General features: G+C 41.6%; 3 protein-coding genes across 4 annotated transcripts; 2 read left to right on the forward strand and 1 right to left on the reverse strand.

The window, feature by feature from the left end:
* The first annotated feature begins 730 nt into the window (after positions 1 to 730).
* On the forward strand, positions 731 to 4,619 carry LOC139647305 (ubiquitin carboxyl-terminal hydrolase 37-like). Its single transcript, XM_071523187.1, has 11 exons — positions 731 to 735; positions 1,557 to 1,664; positions 2,092 to 2,229; positions 2,352 to 2,478; positions 2,569 to 2,711; positions 2,876 to 2,969; positions 3,091 to 3,140; positions 3,229 to 3,349; positions 4,140 to 4,212; positions 4,321 to 4,459; positions 4,586 to 4,619. The coding sequence occupies exons 1-11, from the start codon at positions 731 to 733 to the stop codon at positions 4,617 to 4,619; spliced, it is 1,032 nt and encodes a 343-aa protein (XP_071379288.1).
* Positions 4,620 to 8,089: 3,470 nt separating this feature from the next.
* Positions 8,090 to 14,094, forward strand: smim29 (small integral membrane protein 29). Its single transcript, XM_071523198.1, has 5 exons — positions 8,090 to 8,151; positions 8,801 to 9,086; positions 9,333 to 9,358; positions 9,479 to 9,584; positions 11,981 to 14,094. The coding sequence occupies exons 2-5, from the start codon at positions 8,979 to 8,981 to the stop codon at positions 12,047 to 12,049; spliced, it is 309 nt and encodes a 102-aa protein (XP_071379299.1). The 5' UTR covers positions 8,090 to 8,151; positions 8,801 to 8,978; the 3' UTR covers positions 12,050 to 14,094.
* A 155-nt stretch (positions 14,095 to 14,249) lies between these two features.
* Positions 14,250 to 21,296, reverse strand: hmga1a (high mobility group AT-hook 1a). 2 transcript variants are annotated; one of them, XM_071523197.1, is made up of 5 exons: positions 21,211 to 21,296; positions 20,069 to 20,183; positions 18,557 to 18,637; positions 17,411 to 17,467; positions 14,250 to 16,350 (listed from the first exon to the last, which is right to left on the reverse strand). In XM_071523197.1, exons 2-5 carry the CDS (start codon positions 20,162 to 20,164, stop codon positions 16,285 to 16,287), a joined length of 300 nt encoding a protein of 99 aa, XP_071379298.1. In that variant the 5' UTR covers positions 20,165 to 20,183; positions 21,211 to 21,296; the 3' UTR covers positions 14,250 to 16,284. The 2 variants fall into 2 exon arrangements, with proteins under 2 accessions (XP_071379298.1, XP_071379296.1); XM_071523195.1 differs by lacking the exon at positions 21,211 to 21,296 and adding an exon at positions 20,966 to 21,075.
* Between the last annotated feature and the right edge of the window lie 813 nt (positions 21,297 to 22,109).

A 22,109-nucleotide genomic window follows, 5' to 3' on the forward strand; every position in this document is an offset into this window, starting at 1 on the left:
ACTGTTTCCTCCTCCTCCTCCACCACTGTTTCTCCCTCCTCCTCTTCCCCCTCCACCACTGTTTCCTCCTCCTCCTCCTCCTCCACCACTGTTTCTCCCTCCTCCTCTTCCCCCTCCACCCGTTTCTTCCTCTTCTTCCCCCTCCACCACTGTTTCCTCCTCCTCCTCCTCCTCCACCACTGTTTCTCCCTCCTCCTCTTCCCCCTCCACCTCCCCCACTGTTTCCTCCTCCTCCTCTTCCCCCTCCACCTCCACCACTGTTTCTCCCTCCTCATCTTCCCCCTCCCCCTCCACCGCTGTTTGTACCTCCACTTCCCCCTCCACCTCCACCCCTATTTCTCCCTCCTCCTCTTCCCCCTCCACCCCTGTTTCTCCCTCCTCCTTTTCCCCCTCCACCACTGTTTCTCCCTCCTCCTTTTCCCCCTCCACCCCTGTTTCTCCCTCCTCCTCTTCCCCAGACAGCCAGGATCTGAGTGTGGAGAACAGTGCCATCGACAGGTAGAATATGACGCTGGCTAATTAAGGCTAATGATATACTTTTACTGTGGCTTTCCAGCAGGAATCCAACCATCACTGAGAGCTCCATTCTCTTCCATCATTCAATTTGTCTGGTCAAACCAATTTAAAAGGACACTGTGATGTTTTGAATTCTATATTTGTTCCCACTAAATACTGCTTGTTAGCATTGCTTTCATTCATTCATTATGGAATTGGTTGCCATGGGTAGCCAATGAGGTAGCTGTCGACACATCAGTATCCATGACTTTCCATGAATGATGCTGCCAATAATAGCATGCCATTGTTTAGTTGAATGAAGCGTTTAGGTGATTCCCTGTTTTGTGTCCATTGGCTGAAGAAGAAAAATAACCCTTCAAGTCAAAAAGACAAGGTTTCCCTTTAAGTGGCTTGTTTTAAGTGAAAGAAAGTGGTCCCTGCAATGCTGAGAAATGTTATGGGGTGATATTAACGTTTTGCCTCAGTATCATGGTCAGTGTGCCTGTGTAGCTGCTTTGTCCTAAATGAAGGTACACTGTTTTTTAGGATTCCAGCAGTTCCTGAGGCGCTTGGTCAGGAAGCACTGACTGAGTCTCCTGGCATCGCTGCCACAGCAGGTACATTTAATAACAGATATGTTATGATATGTTATGATATGTATGTATGTATGTATGTATGTATGTATGTATGTATGTATGTATGTATGTATGTATGTATGTATGTATGATATATAGAGATTTATTGTCCATATGCCACTTTAAAACTGCTCTGTCATTAGTTCATGTTTTTCCTCCTCATAAGTCTCCTTGGAGCTGCATTGCTCTGGATCTCTGGAGAGGTGTTACTGATTTTCTCCACTGCTGTTTTTCATACAGCAGTATGAAGGGACAGTTTAGAGATCAGATATGTTGCTTAAAGATACATTTCCAGTGAATATTCCTGTTTTTCTACCTTTGTCTCCATTCTTTTTTTGTGTTACTCAGATCACATCCCTGCTAGTCTGCCTCTCTCTTACCCAGCCCCTCTCTTTCTCCTTCTGTCTCTCTTTCTCCAACTTGTAGGCCAGCGCAGGCAGAAGGCAAATCCTCATCCAAGTCCAGGAGCCTGCTGTCGTTCCTCAGCTGGTTCAGGAGGAGCAAGACCCAGAGAGGCCAGAAGAAGAAGCTGGGGTAAGAGACAAAAATGAAATTGATCTCTTGACTCTTCATTCAATTCCTGTTTAATTAGTATAAGGCAAACAAAATCCAAGTGGGAAAATTGTAATTATTGTAATTGCACTTGGCAGCATTAGCATATTGGAAAAGCAAAAAGTTTTAGACTGCGGTAATCTCTAAGACTTGGCAGAGTTAATTTTGTCATCACTGCCTGTTTAGTTCATTATGCCCATTTGGTAGACTGGACAGTTTGGATATCTGAGGTTCAGACAAGTTAGTCATATCACTGCCATTACAAACCATGAATTTTCATCAGGTGTTGTGCATAGTTTCAGTCAGATCAGTTTTCACAAAGAATTGCTCTCGGTTCATTAAAAGCACCTTGGGCAACAGAACATATTATAAAGTTATTCTATTTTTATTGATGTGCTTTTCGTCTTAGGTTGCCAAACATTGGGAACACCTGCTTCTTGAACGCCACTCTCCAGGCCCTGTACAGCCTCCCCAGCTTCTGTGCTGACATCATGGGGCAGGAGGCGCTGTGGAGCCCCAAGTCCAGAACCAGCCTGAAGCTGCAGAGGTACAGTAGAGCAAGAGATCTTCACCCCAACCACTAGGTTGACTGAGTGATTCATTGCTTTACTGATTGTTCCCTTGGTATTAAAAGAAAGTCATAAATACTCTCAATCTCCTGTTCTCCAGGTACTTTGGGGAGCTGTACAAGGCGAGGCAGGGTCAAAGCTCCTACCATGGAAAGAGGAGGCTCCTGAGGTCGGTCAAGAGCAGCTTGGCCGTGTTCAATGAGGAGTACAAGGATGACTTTCAGCAGGTACAAAAATGAGCCTAGCAGTCATGATTTCTTTTGTACTGCAGTATTTGTGTGATAAACATATTTTAATGGCTTGCTGATCTCTTACAGGATGCCCATGAGTTCCTGATGCTCTTCTTCATGGGCATGAAAATGCAGGGCCAGATGCAGCAGGGGACGTCCACAACACCGGACTACGTTTGTCCCACTCTGAACTTTGAGTTCAAGCTGCAGTCTGTCCGCACCTGCTCCAGGTAACTCAAACAGCAAACTGCATTTACTATATTCATGATGTTTTATCTGAACAATCGCAGAATTAAACATTAAACAACAAAGTACATCACTTATCACTGAGGTTCATAGAACTGTCCGGTGATCTGAGTTAAAGTATTTTTCTTCTCCATGTTTGTTTCTAAAGCTGTGGTGACAAAGTCTTCCAGGAGGAGGGGCACAACAACCTCTCTCTGGACCTCTACTCCTGCCTGACCGACAGCCTCACACTCTACTTCAAAGTCAGTATACAGAGGATCAGTTCAGTTCTCCATACACACACACACACACACACACACACACACACTATGTTAGTGACTCTGTGTCCCTTAGGCATCAGAACTGGAGTGTACCTGCTGGCAGTGCCTTGGCCACCAGGTGACAGTGTCCAGAGGTTTCCTCACTCTACCCAGGTAAGTCCCATACATGAACCTGCCCATGATGTTGTAAACTACACTGTCTTTCTATAGTATGTGTTAATGGTACTCTCTCTTTTGATAGAGTGCTAGTGCTTCACATGAAGCGCTTATGCCACGATGGGGAAGAGCTGAGGAGAGTGGATGATGCTGTCTGCATCCCTCCAGTTCTGTCTCTGGCCTCCCTGTTGGAAGAGCAGCAGGATGTACTGAGGTATACCATTACACTCCATATTGGAGCAACTGCATAATAACTTCAAACATACTATATACATATTTACTGAGTAATTTCACAAACCAGAAATAAAATGACCATGAAATGATTTAATGTATCATAAATTAATGTTATACCACCCAAAACAACTCTAAACAATGTAATGGAGTTATATTGATTATTCTCACTTCTCTGATTGAAAAGCTTTTCTCTTTCTAGTTCTTTTGAATGAACTCATGACTGTCTGTCAAACTGGCTTATACAGGACTTATAGATTTAAGAAACTATAGTCTTTACTAGCATGAATGAGCACCTGCCTATTACTGTACACTTATGTTATGTCTGAAAACAGTTTCCTATATTTATCTTGAATATCACATTGATCAAAATGGATGCTCTTTCATTCAAAGCTCCCCAGGAGGCAGCAAGGTGTCACCCCAGGCAAAACCCCTCCCAAGCACAGGTAAGAGAAATTGTGCATTTTTAAACCTGTTCACTACTAGAAACACCCAATTTTAGTTTGTAAGTTCCGATCCCAGCAGGGAGCTCCTGTGGTGAGAGAGAAATAGGGAGAGACAGTAGAGATGGAGAAAGAAAATAAATGTATAGAGATATACATATATGTATATCTCTGTATATCTATATGTAAGAGAGAGAAAAGAGTCATTTTTCAATGAATTGTTGAGAGAAAATGTATTGAATAGTTACGCATGGATAGAGTAGTTTAAGAGCCTTATTAAAAAGGAAATGAATGCCTCATCACTCACCATGTTTCTTTACAGCAGGATCACAGTGTCCAGAGCAGCTACCACCTCTCTGCAATCGTCTCTCACCTCGGGGAGAGCATCGACTACGGTAAATAATGTCACATACATCAGACATAAATATGGATCTGGGACACACACACACATGTAAACAAACACACCAAATAAAGCTTAATCTTTATTTGTGTGTCCCACACAGGTCACTACATCAGTGATGTCGTCGAAGGATACGGCGGGGAATGGGTGACCCTTGATGACTCCCGTGTGACAAGGACAGACGAGGCCGCGGTCCTGAAGGACAGAGAGGACACCGTTTACCTCCTGTTCTATGTCCTCAGGTAAGGCTTTGCCCTCACTGCTTACAAGAGGAATCAATTAACTGGCCTGTTTGAGCCTTCAAGCAAACTTGTAAGTAAGACAGTACTGAGTGAATGCCCTGTCTTCTTTGTCCTCTTTTCCTCTAGTGGTGCAAGTGAGGGGGACCCTGCACCTCTGTAGCAGGAACAGGAGTCATCAGGAGCTGTTTGCACCACCACCAGCTGTTTGCTCCTTAGTTCGGTGGCCATTTTAGGACATCCTCAGCCGCCTTTGTCATTCGTAGATCTACTTTGGCAAATTTAGGTGGACTTGTGTCAGGTTTAGCTGTCTTTTGTCAGATTTAGGTGGACTTGTGTCAGGTTTAGCTGTTTTTTGTCACATTAGATGGAGTTGTATCAGGTTTCGCTGTGTTTTGTCAGATTAGATGAAGTCGTATCAGGTTTAGCTGTGTTTTGTCAGAAGATGGAGTTGTATCAGGTTTAGATGTACTTTGTCAAACATAGATGGCGCTCGTCTGCAATGGAGGGCAGTCCCGCCGTTACAACCAAGTGCTTCCAATCCTTCATCACATGGTGTGCTGCAACCGGACTGAAAGGAACCAGTTTTGGGTAAATACAAAAGCATTGTTAATTAACTGTGCATTGATTCAGATAAATCTGATTCATATTTGCATATTCCAGCTCTCTGCCACAAGTATCACGGCATTATTTACCTGAAACTGGTTCCTTTCAGTCCAGTTGTAGCACACTGTGCGATGAAGGATTAGAAGCGCTTGATTGTGACGCCGGGACTGCCCTCCATTGCAGACGAGCGCCATCTAAGTTTGACAAAGTACATCTAAACCTAATACAAGTCCATCTAAGTCTGCCAAAAGACAGCTAAACCCGACACAAGTCCACCTAAAGTTGACAACGTAGATCTACGAATGACAAAGGCAGCTGAGGATGTCCTAAAATGGCCACCGTACTTTAGTTTTTTTGTACATAGTTCTTTTTTCACTTGCACCTTTAAGCTAGGCACTTCAGCAATAAATTAGTTTTTCTGAACTAAAAAAGCTTTTTTGTCCTAGCGTTTTATTTGCAGTGTGCAAAATTATTTTCCCATTTTTCTAGTTTACAATACTTTGTATTCTGTTTATCAATTACAAGATTTGACAGTATTGTTGTTTTGATAGACAAGACTGAAACAAGTCAATGTTACTCTTCTTATTGCTACTCTATAAACTCTACAGTAAAGTGCATGGATTTAACTATAGAAATCAAAGAAAGAAAAAGTCAAAGGTTGTATTGTAAAACATAATCAGTACAAGCTTATCAATATTTTCTTACACTCCTAGAAGATACTGTCAGCCAAACTGATACTGTCTTTTGTGTTTTTCACTTCACCAAGAATCAAAGTGAAAACTTAAAGTGCAACTTGATTGCAAAATTTAAAGTTCAACTTAAATGTTCCACTAAGACTTTGGTTCTCAATCTGGGTTCGGCACAAAACTGTTGTCCTTGAAATACACACCAACCTGAAAGCATTTGTATATTAGCTGTTCTTCTCCCATCTCTGATATGAGCTGAGTATCTAAAGCCTTGTCAAGAATGTGTTTGACTTAAAAGCTGTTCTTTGTAGTAGTTTTTACCCTTTAAAGCAGTGACATGATGACAGCCTTCCCAGTGTCCTTGTACACAGGATTAGAGATGCACAATGCAGATACGAGTTCTTCAGTGATTCTCTAGCTGATAAGAGACGGTAAAAAGGGTAAAAAGCTATGATACAATATATAATTTATAAACAAATGATTTTATATTACACAAACAAATGATAAAATAACATAAATTATAAGTCAAGTCAAGTCAAGTCAAATTTATTTATACAGCACATTTCATACACAGGGCAACACAGTGCAGAATATGCCAATGTCAAAATATACAAAACACACACACACAGACTCACACACACACACACACACACACACACACACACACACACACACACACACACACACATACACATTAAGAACTTAGCCATAGATTGTTGTGAAAAGAAAGGTTTTTAACCTGGTTTTAAAGGTGTTCAGTGTGGGGGCCTCTCTCAGGTCCTCAGGCAGGGCGTTCCATCTACTTGGGGCATAAATACATAGCATTACTAATAATTAGTAAACATTATTAATGATCATTTCATTGTTTGTTAACAGTAAAATAACTATTAACTAAAGTTTAATTAACTATCAATTTACCATTTATTAATGATGGTTATTATAAAGTGTTACCAAAAGAGCTGTTGGTATTTAGCAGTGGTCAACTCACTAATATTACACCTCCAAAGATAGACTGAGTTACCCAATTTGTCAGGTAACAGATCATTTTTAGATTCTCTTCTCCTCATCTTGCGTGTATTCATGACTTCCTGCACACCTGCATTGTGAACAAAAAAGGTGAAATGCTAAACTAGCTGTTGACTAGTTCCCAGAACCACTCATGCTGTGATGACAGACCAGGCAGTTCTCTTCCTACACCGTTTGACCGATTACCACCAAAATCGGTCAGTAGCATCTATGGTCCTATGCTCTTTCATTTTCTTTTTTTTTTTTATAGATCATTGATCTCTACTGTAATTTTGAAGATATTGACTCTTAAAGTTGTGAAGGAGGCGTGGCTTATAAGATAAATTGTTATAACTTTGTGATAGATGGTCCAATCATCATGAAACTTGGACAACATGTTCACATAAAATGAATGAACATGTGTGCAAAGCCATTCAAATATTGACCATAGGGGGCGCCACAAAGGCCAGAAAACTGTATCTCCTAATCCAATTGGTGAAATTGCACGAAATTCGGTTCACATGCTCTAGGACCATGTCCTAGTCAAAATCTGAAGTTTGGTTGTCATTCGTGAAGTGGGCGTGGCCTATGAGATTTTGGCTTATAACTCAAACTGAATTTCACCAATCACTATGAAACTTGGTAATCATGTTCCAAACTTTATGTGGAACATGCACACCAATTTCCATACAGATCCGACCAGACTTTGCCCAACAGTAGCAAAAATGTTATTATTTGGGGAAATAAAAATAGTTGAGACATACAACCAATATAATTGGGAAGATTAACCCTGGAGTCTTATTGTGTGATTATTGAATGGCTTTTTATTACATTTAACTTAATGGGGCCCTCGAGGATTGGGGAATATCGGGGATATACCGTTGCTGTTGACAGCATCCTAGTTGTGTATGTTGTCAAGAGCATACTGAAACTGTTTTGTGGGATAATGTGCTGTTTGGGTTTATTGAACAGGACACATTTCTTCTTGATCAATATAGATAACTAAATTTCACATTCACAAATGCAGTTTACCAATAAAAAACTAACTTCCATCATCATAGCTCTGATCAACTCAAGCAATACATAAACACTATTTCAGAAAGTAGGCCTACGAGTAAAACAGTTGACGGGTCTTTATCTGAATGCTTGATGCTTGCATCCATCCTACCTGTTGTTGTTTATTATATGCGGCTTCTGTGTATTTGATGTATTGTTGATGTTCACAAAAAAAAAATCACTCCACCTTTTCTAGAGTCACGTGAGCCTGGGCAGCTCCGCCCTTCCCGTCTCGGTGTTGTTTGGTCACGTGACTGGCCGTCACTGAGTTTGTGGTTTCAGCGGTTTCAGCAGCACGGCGTAACGCCACTATAAGGAAGCAGCATAACGGCCAAAATAGTGGTGAGTATTTACTCGAGTTTTCCAAGGCCAGCGAAATCGTCTGTTACTAGAAACAAACCTTAGCCGTATCCGGATGGCTTGCCAGTGTTTATGTGTATAAAAACATCTCATGTCACTCATGGTAGCATTCACTAGCGTAGCTAACGGAAGCTAAGTTTGCAGCTAGTTGAGCTATAAAGTCTTAGCGGGCTTGCAAAGGAGAAAGTTTATAGACAGTAGTGAACCTTCTGTAAAATATTACAAGTAGGAAATATGGTGCGCCTGCTTTAGCCGTATGGCTGGACATTAGCATATATCAGCTAACTACAGACAGTATAGCCCATTGCAGCTAGCTAACGTCAGGCGAGCTGGTATAATATGATCACGAGACATCTTCTGTCCGAACATAAAAACGTTAATAATGAAATGGCTCACATTTGGACGTTTCAGGCTGGCTTGCGACTACTCCCTTTCACATCAGTTATATGCTGTTAGGTGGATAATTAACTTAGCAGTTAATTTCGGACTTGCATCACAAATGCGGCTTGTTTTGATGATTCACCCAAAACAACACAATTGCCTGTATGTAATGTTAATAACTCTTTTATATGATTCTAACTATGTGCTAATTCTTTCCATTCTGCCTTCCCTCGGATTTCACGCTGATTAGGGAGGGATACCATGTGGAAGTCACATGAACGAGAGGATGAGGCATAAACAACAAGGAGGAAACTTGAGGAGAGAACTGCTGCACAGTTTCTGCCTCAGAGAGGGGGTTTGCTGCTTGTAAAGCCCCTCTGGCTCAGCACAAGCAGCCCCCTGTGTCCCCTCCTCCCTGAACATATGCAATGAACAGCACTACTCAACCCCCTGCCACCATAGATGGGGATGTGGCAGTCGGCTATGTGTTGGTGCCATTCTTCCTGATCACCATCATTGGGATCGCTGCAGCTGTGGTGAGTGGCTAGCAGATGGTATACAGCATGCTGACATGCGGTGTTGATCAGTGTATAGTGTTGACTTATTTAAAAAGATGTAGTGTCAACGAGCTGGCAGTAGGCACTAAAGTCGGGCTGAAATGACACAATGAACTCGTGATAGAGAGTAAAGTCCTCTCTGTAATTGCATAAATGTTTGCAGCTCAGAAAAGTAAATTCGTTGTGTAACCATTATGTGTAGTAATACTCTTCTGTTTGTTTTAGGTTATGTATGTACGTAAGAAACGAAGGTAACTGTTTTTACTCTATTGATTTCATGGCACAATACAAAGCAAATTTTGTACTCCTATGTCTATGATTCATTAAATCACTTCTGTTCCTAATGTTATTTATTATATTTTGTCTCTCAGAATTGACAGGCTCCGCCACCAGCTGTTGCCAGTTTACACATACGATCCGTCGGAGGAGCTGAATGAAGCTGAGCAAGAAATGTTATGGAGAGAGGAGGACACGAGGGTATGATCTATACAACTGATTTAAAAAATGTAGGAGTTGTGCTCTCTGGGACAGTTTTACAAGTGGTACAAGTTGTCATTCTGAAATCAGATTAGCCAGCATGGTTAATAAAAGGAGACTATTTTTTTATAAAGAGTTCAGCAGAGTTCAGTTTGCAGACTGCATGTGTTTTAACAAAAGAATGTGGAAGGCAAGAAATCTCAAAAAACAGGCTTAAGCTGCCTAAAATCCCTGAAGGCTAGAAAACATAAATGCATGTAGAACGTTAGAAAATATAAAACACATGGAAATTTGGGAACATATTTGTTTTGGCCCCCATGATGAAATCAGTGGACTATGGATTGGGCAGCGTCCGTTGGTTTGTCTTTCCACCACACGCAGTATCTCAAACACTGCTGATTGGATTTTGACAGAACCTGGGGGGGGGAAATGATGCATCTCACCACTGTGTTCTGATATTTCCCAGAGGGGGACTGCACTCGTGGGGACATGATTACTGTTTCCTTATTTTTATGCCTCCGCGCCGGCGGCGGCCGTGGCCGGAGGCATTATGTTTTCGGGTTGTCTGTCCGTATGTATGTGCGTCCATACGTCTGTCTGTCCCATTCTCGTGAACGCGATATCTCAGGAACGCCTTGAGGGAATTTCTTCAAATTTGGCACAAATGTCCACTTGGACTTAAGGATGAACTGATTAGATTTTGGTGGTCAAAGGTCAAGGTCACTGTGACCTCACGTCCGTCCCATTCGCATGAACGCGATATCTCAAGAAAGCCTGGAGGGAATTTCATTCAAGGTCACTGTGACCTCACAAAAGACGTTTTTGGCCATAACTCAAGAATTCATACGCTAATTATGACAAAATTTCACACAAATGTCTAATAGGATAAAATGAAGTGATGACATTTTATATCCAAAAGTTCAAAGGTCAACTTCACTGTGACATCATAATGTTTTGCTTACCACTGTAGCTGAAAAAACGATCTTGGGTCATTCTACAAAAACGGTGGTGCTGTCACTTACTTTTGACACCAAAATCCTTTAAGTTGACCTAATAATCACATTAATTATATATGTTCAATAAATACTGTCCTTGCAATGATAAAACAAAGTTTATTGGCGGAGGCATACAATCGTGAGGCGGTTAGTTCTAGTCTCTTTGTTATTTCTGACTGTGCTGCAATTCATGGATGAACTCATCAATTCTTCTACAGCCCTTGGTTGCGCCAATCACTCAAACGGAAGCAGTATTGCCCAACTTGCGAGTAACTGATTACTCACATCAACCGGCAGATAGAAACGCATAGTTGCAAGAAATATTGCGTAAAGTTTAGTTGCAGTGAGGTTGCAGTGCTCATTTAATTTGCATGCCCTTCACAGCTGGAATGTTAGTAGCTGGTTTTGAGATCTCTTAGGTGGCCAAACTTTTTAAAAATTGAATGACAGTGGATTTCTTTCAGCAGAATTTTGTCCTCAAGCAATCCTGGAATTGATATTTATGCATAGCTAAAGAATAGACCCAAATAACCAGTAGATACTGTACATATAAAGTGTATACATATGGATATCAAGCTATCATATGGCCACACTGGGCAAGATACTGAACCCCAAATTGCTCCCGATGGTCGCGCCAGCACCCTGCGTGGTAGCTTGCCGCCATCGGTGTATGAATGTGTGTGTGAATGGGTGAATGTAGGCATTGTTGTAAAGCGCTTTGAGTGGTCAGTAGACTAGAAAAGCGCTATATAAATGCAGTCCATTTACCATTTACACTAAAACAATTTTGCCTGCCTGTGAAGCTCCAGATACTCCTGGTGGTACACATACCCTAGTTTAGAAATAGCTGACCTAAATGATGGTTACAGCTAGAAAAACAGTGTGTGTATACAAGTAAAAACGTTGGCCTGATTGCTAGACTGCAGTGAGCCCAAGATTATGCACTGTGTCATGAGAAACAGTAGATGGCAATATTGGTCATGGATAATGTTGCTTAGTAAGTTTCACTCTACATTCCAACTCATAAAGTTGTGAAATGGGAAAAGCAACTCAAAGCATCTCTGTATTTCTTCAATGTTTGTATTGGTTTAGGTTAGGCTAGAATTATGCCCTTAACTTAAAGTCACATGCATCATAGCTTTACACATTCATATTGGAATCAATATTGCATTTAGCACTAGCAATGCCATGTAAGGCTCAGTCCTTCCCACAGCGACCCGGGTTCGAATCTGGCCCGCGGCCATTTGCTGCATGTCCTCCCCTCTCTCTCTCTCCCATACCTTCCTGTCTCTCTCTCACACTGTCGCTATCAATAAAGCATAAAAATGCCTAAAACAAATCTTTAAAAAAAACAAAAAAAAACTCTTCTCATGCTTTTGCATTGTGATTTTATGTCCCCAGATTGTACAAGGTTGGGCCAGAGCTTATCAACAACGGCGCCCCCTCCTGACTAAAGATGTCAATGCATGATTGTGATAAACAGTGGCAAGAGCATTTGCTGTGTGGAGATAACCTTCAGCCAGAGATCTCAATCATTTTGGAAGTCATGCCCAAGACTGTTTTTTTTTTTTTTTTTTAAATGACATTTGCCCTCATCCTTGACTACATCAGCATGAGTCATCTTCTCTGTTTCTCCTGCTTTTTTTGTACAGATACAGTGACTGTTCATTGGGGGATTTTGATGCCAATCCTGTGTGCCTAACAGCTGCAGTATCTGAAACGTATTTATTTGAGGTTATTTATTCAACTTTTTTACCGTGGTGTTTAATGTCATGACTGAAAGTTAAAAAAAGGTGTCATCCCTCCAAAGATATGGGTTACAGTAGGTTTACTCTGTTTGCCTTTATAATGTTGTTGCGGGAGACGTGGGACAAGCAAGTCTGTTCCTGTGGGTCACGATAGGGATTTGTTCTGAGGGGCCACGTTCACAGTGTCAGGAGTATGAATGTTCTTCTACCATTAGTTTTGCACTTATTTTGTTAACATTATAGATTAACTACACCATTTCAGATCATCACTTCTGCTATGAGAGTGCTGGGTCACTAAAATGTAGAGTTGATTTGCTGTGCAGTATAGGCTAATGGTTTCTGTGATTGAATGCCCTCAGCCCTTCACCATACAGTGAAGTGTATTGTGTTAACATAAGACCTTAGAATACCAGAGTTTCAAAATAGTTGTGTTTTTTAATCAAAACATCATATTAATCCACAAAAATAAAGTGTGTTAAGATCAGGTTGGTTTCTTTTTAAATTTTATTTCAGTTTCATTTTGAGTCTAAGGATGAAAAAGCCGTCTTTGGTTTTAGTTTGGTTTACTGAATTTAACTAGCTTCCCCACGACCTAGATCTTTGCGGTTTAGCCAAATCCTATGACTCCTGTCTATGGCATGACAAGCCAGATCTGGAAGTAAGCTACGCCAACCTCCTCTCATCCCCACAATGAGCTGTGACTAGTGCCCTAAATATGTCCTGTCTGAAAAGCATGGCACCAGCATGAATTTACCTCCAGTTAAAGAATCTGTTCAGATACATGCCATAGGCCTGACTGTATGAAGTACTCAGGAAACCTCAGATGCTTTTCTTTCTTTCTTTTTTTTGTGAGATGCATTGTAACATTTTCTGACCTTTCTTTGCCTTGCATTTGTGAATGTAATCTGACTATAGCTAGAACTGTTAAACCATCCTTGAAGGGGAACACCACTCAGTTTAAGAATTAATTAATTTTATTGATCAAGGACAGTCTAATCAATTTTTGTGAGCATCATTTGGACAACTCTTTCTCGAAACCAGAAATTAAGACTGCAAAGACTCAAACTTGTGACATCAGTAGGTATAAAATCTGGAGGTGCTCCATAGACGATGAACAGAGGATTGATTTTGTCAACCCAGAGAATGTTTTGAGTCTTTACATCTAAACTAGCTTTATTCTGTAGTAGCGCAGTCAATTCTGAATCTGAACTAGAAAATGTCTCCATATCCCCAGAAGATGCTCCCGATATCTTCCAGTTGACTTTCTATGGTGCAGCTCCAGATTTCTACCTATTGATCCCATCTGTCCATTTTATGTGAGATCTAATTAAACAGGCCACTTACCGTGTGAATTGGACCTGTTGTGTTAGAGCACGTATTGGACATTGATTTGCACTGGTAAAACGTGACATCGCCTTGTAAACTGTTCATGGAAGGCTGTGATGTTGGGTAGCACTTGAAAATCCAGTAACTACTGATGAAAATGCAAATGTAAAATGTACATTTGGCAGCACTGTTATCAAGTTTTACCATTAAGACTGTTGTAATATTTTGTTGCTTTGAGAGTGAATTGCTGGGCTGTTGGTTTAGATATGTGGTACATGCAAATAAAATAAGTCAAAGTAGCCTCACTTAGTTTTTGTGCAGCAATTTGTCAGCTGATGACAGCTAGTAAGGCCTCAAATAAATTCATACAACAATGAATCCCAGTAAAAAAAAAAAAATCTATATATATATATATAAAGAAGACTTTAAAGCCCAGCATCATAACCTATGCATGTTTAAGTGACCTTTTGGAGAAAAAAAAACAATAACATGAATTTGTGTTGAGATTTTTGCATAAGCACAAACCAATCTTAGCTATAAGCTCACATGCCTTAGAAAAAGAGACAGAAAAATGACCAAGAGAATAAATTCTTGTCTTTATTGACCATTTCTGGATACAAATTGTCGTAGGGCACCATAGAAATATAGACATTGTACATTTATAGACAGTGTACATTAAAAAGAATGATCCCATCCCATTGACTTTACAGTATATGAATGAACATTTGCAGATGTTGGTATGTAAAATGGCATTGGATATTGTCAAAGTAGTTGGAGGATGTGAATAGATATGAAGTGACCAGTCTGTATGAGTATGGAGAGGATGGCTGTGTGTGGTTGTGCCAAACACACCATGGCCAACAATAGAATATGTAAGTGGAAAGAGCGCCCAGTCTTTGTCACAAACACACAAACATTTGTCCATGAAAATCTGAACCAACATTTCAGTGCACCAGAAGATTTATTAAAAAGATAAAACACACCTGCTAATCTACCACAGTCAGCGAACACAGTTGCCAAGCTGACAGGTCTCCCTGACTTGCTTCACACATTTAAACAACCTGTCTGCAAGCTCTGTTTATGAACAAGCCAAGCAGTGCGTGCAAGCACACAACCACACACTTGGCTAGCATCTTAGAATACCTCATTACAGTCAGGTTAAAAAAAAAAAGAAAAATACACAAACTATGTAATAAAGACATCTCTCAAACTCTTGCCAGAGGTTACATTGAACAACAGAAACCAGTTTAATGCAATTATATGGTAAAGTAAGCTGTTGTTGAGTGAGGTATGAAATTTCAGGCCCTGTATTGCCTGCTTGCAGTTTTCCGGGTTTTGTAACTGAGGTTGTAGCAGCTTAGGTTTGTGGAAAAACCCAGTAATTGGACTGTGACCAAGAGTTCCCTGACACTTAGAAATACACAAACAAAACATCTTTTTTTCCTGTAGCAGACAGTATACAACACATCCTCAAAAGACTAAGAAAAGTAATTCATATTACTGCGCTAAGTGATGACACAGAAGGACTAAGCTAGGTGAAGCGGTGAGAGCTAGATGGAATGAAAAATTGTACAGCCCCATCGGATAGTACTGCCACTATCCTCTCTTACAATCAAACTCCTTGTCAGACCAATTACCGTTTGCCTTACAGCTGATTGAGTGAGCGCGCGTGGAAACTGAGGACCGTATGAAGACAGATGCCAATGTAACAGCATTTGTAAAAGCTCCCTGAAGAAATGACACCAATACTCTCAGCCTGTAACTCCTCCAACCTATGCTTGAACCACACGCATATAACCAATAGGTTGAGTTTTATTATCATATGAAAAAGCAGCACACTGTTTTTGATGGTATGTGACCCGGAGGAACATAACAGTAAGTCTGATCAGACCACTGATTACTAACAATACACTTTACATCTTCCCACTAGAAGCCGAGGACTGAGAAGGAAGAGTATTGTATACAAAAAGTATAACTATGACTAAACTCTTCTAAAGCGGGGTGGGGAGGAGGGGGTGAAGAGGATTCTGCTCTACTAGTGAAATAATAGTGTTGAAGTTACGCAGATTAGACATGGAAAATATATCTACCATCAGTTACCTATTCTCATTCTAAATGCTGAAGCTCAACTCCTCCATCTCTAATCAGATGTAAAGGATAGGTTAACCACTTCACACACAAACACACAAAACAAAACAGCAAGTATAGGTAAAATTCACCTTTGTCCAGTACAAAACATGAGAAAGCCTATATGCCCTACCATCTCAGATGCGGGTACAACGAATAAGTAACATTAAGCAGAGAAAATGTCCTACAAACCATCTTTAGGGGAGAAAAAAAGGTCCAGGCTCCTTAGAGCATACTTTTGTCCAGTATAAAAGACTTGTGGTAACATGACATATAGAGAAAAGGGCTGTTACCTTTCATGAATTCTTAGATTTATGCTTGAGAAAGGTCCATTGTTTATCCAGTGCTGTTGCATGAAGAGATTTATGTACTGTGTTAACCCTCCTTTGGTATGAGGGCTTTGTCGTGAACAGTGGTGGTTGTGGTGGCACTGGTGTTGGAGATACAGCCCAGTTCTGGTTAACAGTAAGTCAGTATGTTGAGTGAGGTAGCATGCGTTGTGAATTACTGGTCTTCCTCTTCTTCCTCTTCCTCCTCAGATGATTCTTGGGATGCCTTCTCTTCCTTATCCTGTGGCAGAACCAAATCCAGTCAGACGCCATTCAAAAAAAATGCTACAAGTGCCATCAGTATTCAATAACAATAAGTGCCTGTGACTCATGCCCCGAAATGCCTGCTTTTAGTTTTGATAACACTCCCAGGATCAACATGAAAAAACAGACATAAATGCATTATAAATCTCCTTGATAGACCACTGCGGCATGAAGCACACCCAGGGGACGGGTGAGCCATCTGTAGTGAATAGTGATTCATAAGAGTGGTGAGTCACAATGAGGCATCCTGCTTTGCTCTCCTGCCTTTCCTCCTCCGACTCTCACTAATGCCCTCCCCCTCCTCCCACTCTGCTCTTGAGATATTCATTCATAAAAACGAGAAGCTAGTTAGGAGGGTAACTTTGGGTCATTCTCCTCTGTGACTAATGCAATCCAGGCTTCTTTTTTTTTTTTTTGGAGTACGCCCTAACCACTCATGCACATGACAGAATGTTACTACAAGACCACAGTTTCTTCCTAAATGAAACACATGCCTTTTGACTAGCTGTACATAGTCCAGCATCTCCAGCATTTTCTAGTGTTTTATTTTTAACTACTAATCACAACTAACGCCGCCAGTTACACAAGTCAACATTTGGATCAATAACCTAACTTTCTAAGAATGGATAACAATGTTTAAATAGGAGTACGAGCGTACCCCATGAAGAAGACTTTCATTATTCAGGTCTAGGACTGCCTGTTAATGTGGCCAAGTAGAGGCCCAGTGTGACTAAGAACTGTGGCAGTACTTTTAAGTGGAATACATGGAGGAGAACCAAATAGCTGTGATGAGTAAAAATGACTTGTCTACCAGAGGAAGGAAGCAGGCAAGGGAATTAATTAAGGAAATGCAATTTGCCCCTGCAGACAGTCATACCAATTATAATTCATTGCAATGTCAGGGGAGTGCTCGGCCTGTAGGTTATATTCTGTCGCGTCATTTCAAATGCCTTTTTCGTGAAATACTTGAGCGAGGAACGGCTTAACCCATGTGAGCACTGATGCTGCATTTTTAATATACGTGCAAAGACTCTTACCTCCTTCTTAGGTCTTCCTCTGCGTTTCCCGCCTGCAGAAGAGGCTGCTGGTGCCTTCTGTGAAAACAGCATAACCAAAGATTAGCAAAGCCAGTGAGCTACTGGTCCGCCTCACTCAAAGCCAATAAAAGGTGCTGGGTCTGGCTTTTTGAGTTAGAGGAAGTAAACCCCCTGAGTGAACAATTTCACTTTCTCTTATCTTTGGTATCCAACAAGATTTGTTCCAAAGAAGCCTACCACTCACGGCCTGCAGATGGCAGTAGTACCTCTGTAATGAGACAGATGGAAAAGGGGCATTGGGTTCATTGGCTATTATCTGGAAGGCCGACAGGAACTGCACACAGGGCACTCCAGTTCGCTGGCCACCTGGTCTGAGGCTCAGAGACAGCTGGTGGAACCGAGCGAGAGACAAACCCTCTGCAGCACGGCCCTCGCTATTAAACCTATATCGCGCGCGTATATGTGTTTACTCTCGCTCTCCCGTACACAGCGCAGAGCACCGAAGACACAGAGCGCACGGGGGAGCTGAAGGGTTGGGGCGAAGGAGAAATCAGTTGTTGCTATGGAGACGACAGGGAGAGAAGAACTAGGACTGTGTGCTGGGTGGGGGTGGAGGGGTGCTTAGTGTCAGCTTGGAAACAGTCTTGCGGCCTCTGCACCTGCACCACACTGTGCATGACAAGCTGCAGGAAGTTGGAGGACAGGAAGTACAAGACTGAGCATCACTTTAAAAAACAAAACAAAAAAAAACAAAAAACACAGCTAGTCAAACCCAGATCTTACAATGGGAAGCCCTGGCCTTGCTATTTTTGACACCAGAGGGGGGAAGCGGCTAAATTGCTGTTAACCAATAAATCACAAGTAACAGCAGGACATCCTTTTAAGAGGATGAGGTTAGCTACCGTTAAGCTAACAAAATGTTCATTAACCGCCAAGGGAATGGGAAGGGGAGGAGGGGGCAGATAAAGTAAGGAAACAGTTGCGGGGGAAGATGAGAGAACGCATAGGCAGCTTCTCCATAGGATATTAAATGTCTGTCTTGGCCAGTTGCTGTTGCTCAGGGTCTTGTACAGGATGCATGTTAGTGGCTGAGGACATGGTGACTTGTGGCCATGTAAAACAGGCCTGCAGACAGTATTGACTTACTTTGCCCTTGGTGGATGTCTTGTTTTTGCTGCCCTTCGGCCGTCCTCTGGGCCTCTTTGGAGTAGGGGACCCACTGGGTTCCTGAAGAGCAAGGCAACAGTCAGAAGATGCAATAAGACAACATTATCCAAACATCTCCAGTCTAGCGATTGGGCCCTCCAGGCAATGAAAATACCTCTGTAACATATAAACACAGTATCATCTTTATACTTTCTTGGTAGGACACAATGAATATTTGCAACCTCAAGTCCTTCCTCCAAAACTCAAGTGAAGCAGACTTGAAGGAGGAAAGTTAAATCATTCTGCTTTGGGGACCGTCTCAGCAATAGAACCAGGCTTTGAAAAATGCATGGACACACGCTTCCTACATGGAAGACTTTGTCATGACACAAAGAGTTCACTATTCAAGGTCAGTGCAACTGACACTCACTGCTACTTTAAGGCTGACAGGTGGTCCCAGCCACAGGTTGCCATGGTCTAATGACAATAACAAGCCCTATGGAAAGAACTGTTGTCTCCAACTGACTGGCTGCTGATAATGAGATAAGCGCTTTGTCATACTATAGCTCATATTTAGTAGAGTATGACTGAAAAGACAAGAGTTTCCGAATCCCTAAACTGGTTGAGCAGCCGCAATCCTCAGACAGGTGTGCCGAGGGAGTTGGAAAACAGTTGCGCAAGTAACATTTACTATAAATTAAAAAAACCAAAAGGGAGATGGTGGTGTGATAACATTGGATATTTTACTTGTGCAATTAAAATGGTATGTGGTTGTAGGCTATATCATGGCAGACCAGTCTCCTGTTGCATTTCTAGTGTGTTTACAACCACAGCTCATAGCAACCAAGCAATTCAATACTGAAACACACACGCGCTGAGTGACAGCTACATGAGCCATTCTGCGCTTTTGACTCTGCCATGTCATCCATTAAGTGAAGAGCAGAGGTGGGTCATGGGGGGTTACAACTGGTTTAAGGGGGTTGGGTTACACGTTGCTTACAAACCAGCTTGACACACAGGAAGTTTGTTGTGGGTGTCTACACTGGGACTGGTCAGGGGTGAGGAACTGGTCAGCGGGGCCTGATCCAGTTTCCCTTCAATCTTCATTTCAGTAAGCGAGAAATGGCTCAGTAGAGCAGCAGAGGCTTGTATATGACATGGATACATACTATAAGATCATGTTGCTTAGTTGCCAAGATCTTAACAGAGATATTTAAATAATCAATACTACCTGAACTACCTCAGCCTGAACTGGAACAGATGCAGTGTTGCAGCAAGGGATATTTTCTCTCTTGATCTTGGATTCCTTTTTTATTATTATCTTTAACTACTTTTCCTTTGAATGTGTGTCATTTTTTCTAATAGATTTTACAGTTCTTGCTTTTTTTGTTGTTGCTTTTAGACATGTGCAATATTATTATTATTTATACATGCAAACCTGAAAACAAGACACAGTGGTCCATCTCACAGTGGTAAATAAATATGAAAAATATTGCCAGGTAGTCGACTTACGTCAGTTTTTACCGGCGGCTGCTTGCGGGGTCTTCCACGCCCCCTTTTCTCTGTTGCCTCTTTCTCTTTCGGCGAGACTGTCCCCTTGTCACTCATGTTGGCTTAGTGTTCGGACCTGAGAAACAAATCACACTGTTGAGACTTTCGGTTTTGACTTGGCATTGGTTTCGTCTGGCATTTAAGATCTCACACACACACAGCCAACACGTCGGCCTTGAAACCCACCTCCGGACCTCAAAACAACAACAAAAAATGACATGGATCACCGCATGCCGGTAACGCGTTTAACTCAATTAATCCGTGCGTATTTCCAGGTCTATTTATGTCTCATCGGCGCTCGATTACACAGCCAATGATGGCAGACAAACAAGGGATTGACATGAACCCGGCTTGCATGATATTGCTCGGACTCAGCAAGCGGTGGGAGGCCGCACAAACCTGCATAGGCTGCTAAACCGACGCTCCTATAGGCTACGCACCGACCATTTTAGGCCCATTTGCTGTAGTTGTGGTGGCCAATAATCGGGCCTGCAGATAAAACTATTTGACACTGTGTCTGTGTGTGCACGCCGGGCCGTGGTGAAATATCCACGGACAGGCATACAATGGCTGTGGTGTGCTCAGCGGGGTTTACTAAGCCCTGCCTTCATGGATGGCTCCGCTTCGTACATCCAGCACTCGGGTTTTTACACAGCACACAGACACAGGCGAGCGAAGACTTAAGCTTAATTTGTGCTGTGAAAGACCGAGCCAACTAACAAAAGCCTACATCACATTTTAAAAACATGCAGCCAGCTCCGGTCGGATCTTACATTCTGTGAAAATGCATTAAAATGGTGAAAGGCTTACCGACCCTGCAAGGTCTTACGTTTTTACTGTCGCATTGCTTGCTCTTACCGTTATCCCTCGATTATCGCCTCTGATCAAATTAAGACGAAATGTTCCCTTCAAGCTCGCCTGGCTATACCCGGTTAAAAAGCCTCTCACTGATCTATAGGCTACAGCTTTTATTCGTCAGACAACACACAGCCCGCCCCTTTAAATCCCAGTTTATGCAGCGTTGAAAAAAAACAACACAATTCTGAATTAGAGAGGAAGTGAACAGATTTTTTTGAAAAAAAGATTTAAGGTTTAAATGTTACCAGCAGTGTAGCAGGTTGGAGAGGTTATTCCACGGCGTCCTATAAATAGCATGTGCGTCTCGTCTCCTGCAGATAAAGAAAAGGCGCCAGCCCGGAGGAGTTTTGGGGGCAATTTAAAGAGCCGCCCTCATGGGAGCTGAAACAGTGGAGGGCGGAGATATGATAAATAGGCCACCAACAGTACTATCCCCCTCCTGTATCCCTTTCTGTTTCCAGGTTGATCATAAACCACTATACAAGCATGTGCAAAAGTTGTGGAATATACTTTCAATAATAGAACCAAATTTTATTCAGAAACATTTTAATTCACTGCATGCATGTCACTGTGCATTTGCTCTGTAGGACATATCACTTAATGTCTTATTCATTTTCACAGTCTTCAACCATAAAACAACTGATGAAGTTGTGAAGAAAACAGTGGGTGAACTACGACCTCCAGTTGGTGATATTATTACTATAAAGCAAATAACCACAAATATAAACGGAACTCAATTATATATTCCATTATATTGTTTTCAGAAAGGCATTCATTTATGCCTTTTACTTAAAAAATCCTATCTTCATATACAGTAAGTCGTATTAGTTTGATAGCACTTAGTATGATGTATACTTTGAATTTATCTCATAAAAATAGGAATGTCAGCCTAAAAAGTGGGAGTAAACTCCATTCTGCAAATAAAAAGGTGGGTAAAATGAGTTTAAGTGGGTTTACCTGCCCCTATCCCTGCATAAGATAATGCATTCCTGATTATGGCTCAGGGTCAATAAGTTTCAGTGAAGTAGTGTAATGTAAAAAAAAAAGTAATAGAGAAAAGGTTGTACTGAATGAAATGGCACTGATGTCTTGTTTAATTGCGCTTCCACCAAACCAGCCTTTTGTCCTCAGATAGCTGGAGCCT

This window comes from Centroberyx affinis, unplaced genomic scaffold (genome assembly GCF_046629955.1).
Source record: "Centroberyx affinis isolate AG114_WGS23_722 - 3 ecotype Tasmania unplaced genomic scaffold, CSIRO-AGI_Caff_v1 ptg001072l_1, whole genome shotgun sequence".
NCBI classification, from domain to species: Eukaryota; Metazoa; Chordata; class Actinopteri; order Beryciformes; family Berycidae; genus Centroberyx; species Centroberyx affinis.

Coding starts and splice junctions, on each gene's coding strand:
- hmga1a (XM_071523197.1), bottom strand. CDS start 20,164: ATGAGTGACAAGGGGACAGTCTCGCCGAAAGAGAAAGAGGCAACAGAG. Junction 18,638..20,068: donor AGCCGCCGGTAAAAACTGAC/GTAAGTCGACTA, acceptor CTTGCTCTTCAG/GAACCCAGTGGGTCCCCTAC. Junction 16,351..17,410: donor GAGGAAGACCTAAGAAGGAG/GTAAGAGTCTTT, acceptor GTTCTGCCACAG/GATAAGGAAGAGAAGGCATC.
- LOC139647305 (XM_071523187.1), top strand. Junction 2,712..2,875: donor TCTGTCCGCACCTGCTCCAG/GTAACTCAAACA, acceptor TTGTTTCTAAAG/CTGTGGTGACAAAGTCTTCC. Junction 3,141..3,228: donor GGTTTCCTCACTCTACCCAG/GTAAGTCCCATA, acceptor CTCTTTTGATAG/AGTGCTAGTGCTTCACATGA.
- smim29 (XM_071523198.1), top strand. CDS start 8,979: ATGAACAGCACTACTCAACCCCCTGCCACCATAGATGGGGATGTGGCA. Junction 9,359..9,478: donor TATGTACGTAAGAAACGAAG/GTAACTGTTTTT, acceptor TTTGTCTCTCAG/AATTGACAGGCTCCGCCACC. Junction 9,585..11,980: donor GGAGAGAGGAGGACACGAGG/GTATGATCTATA, acceptor TTATGTCCCCAG/ATTGTACAAGGTTGGGCCAG.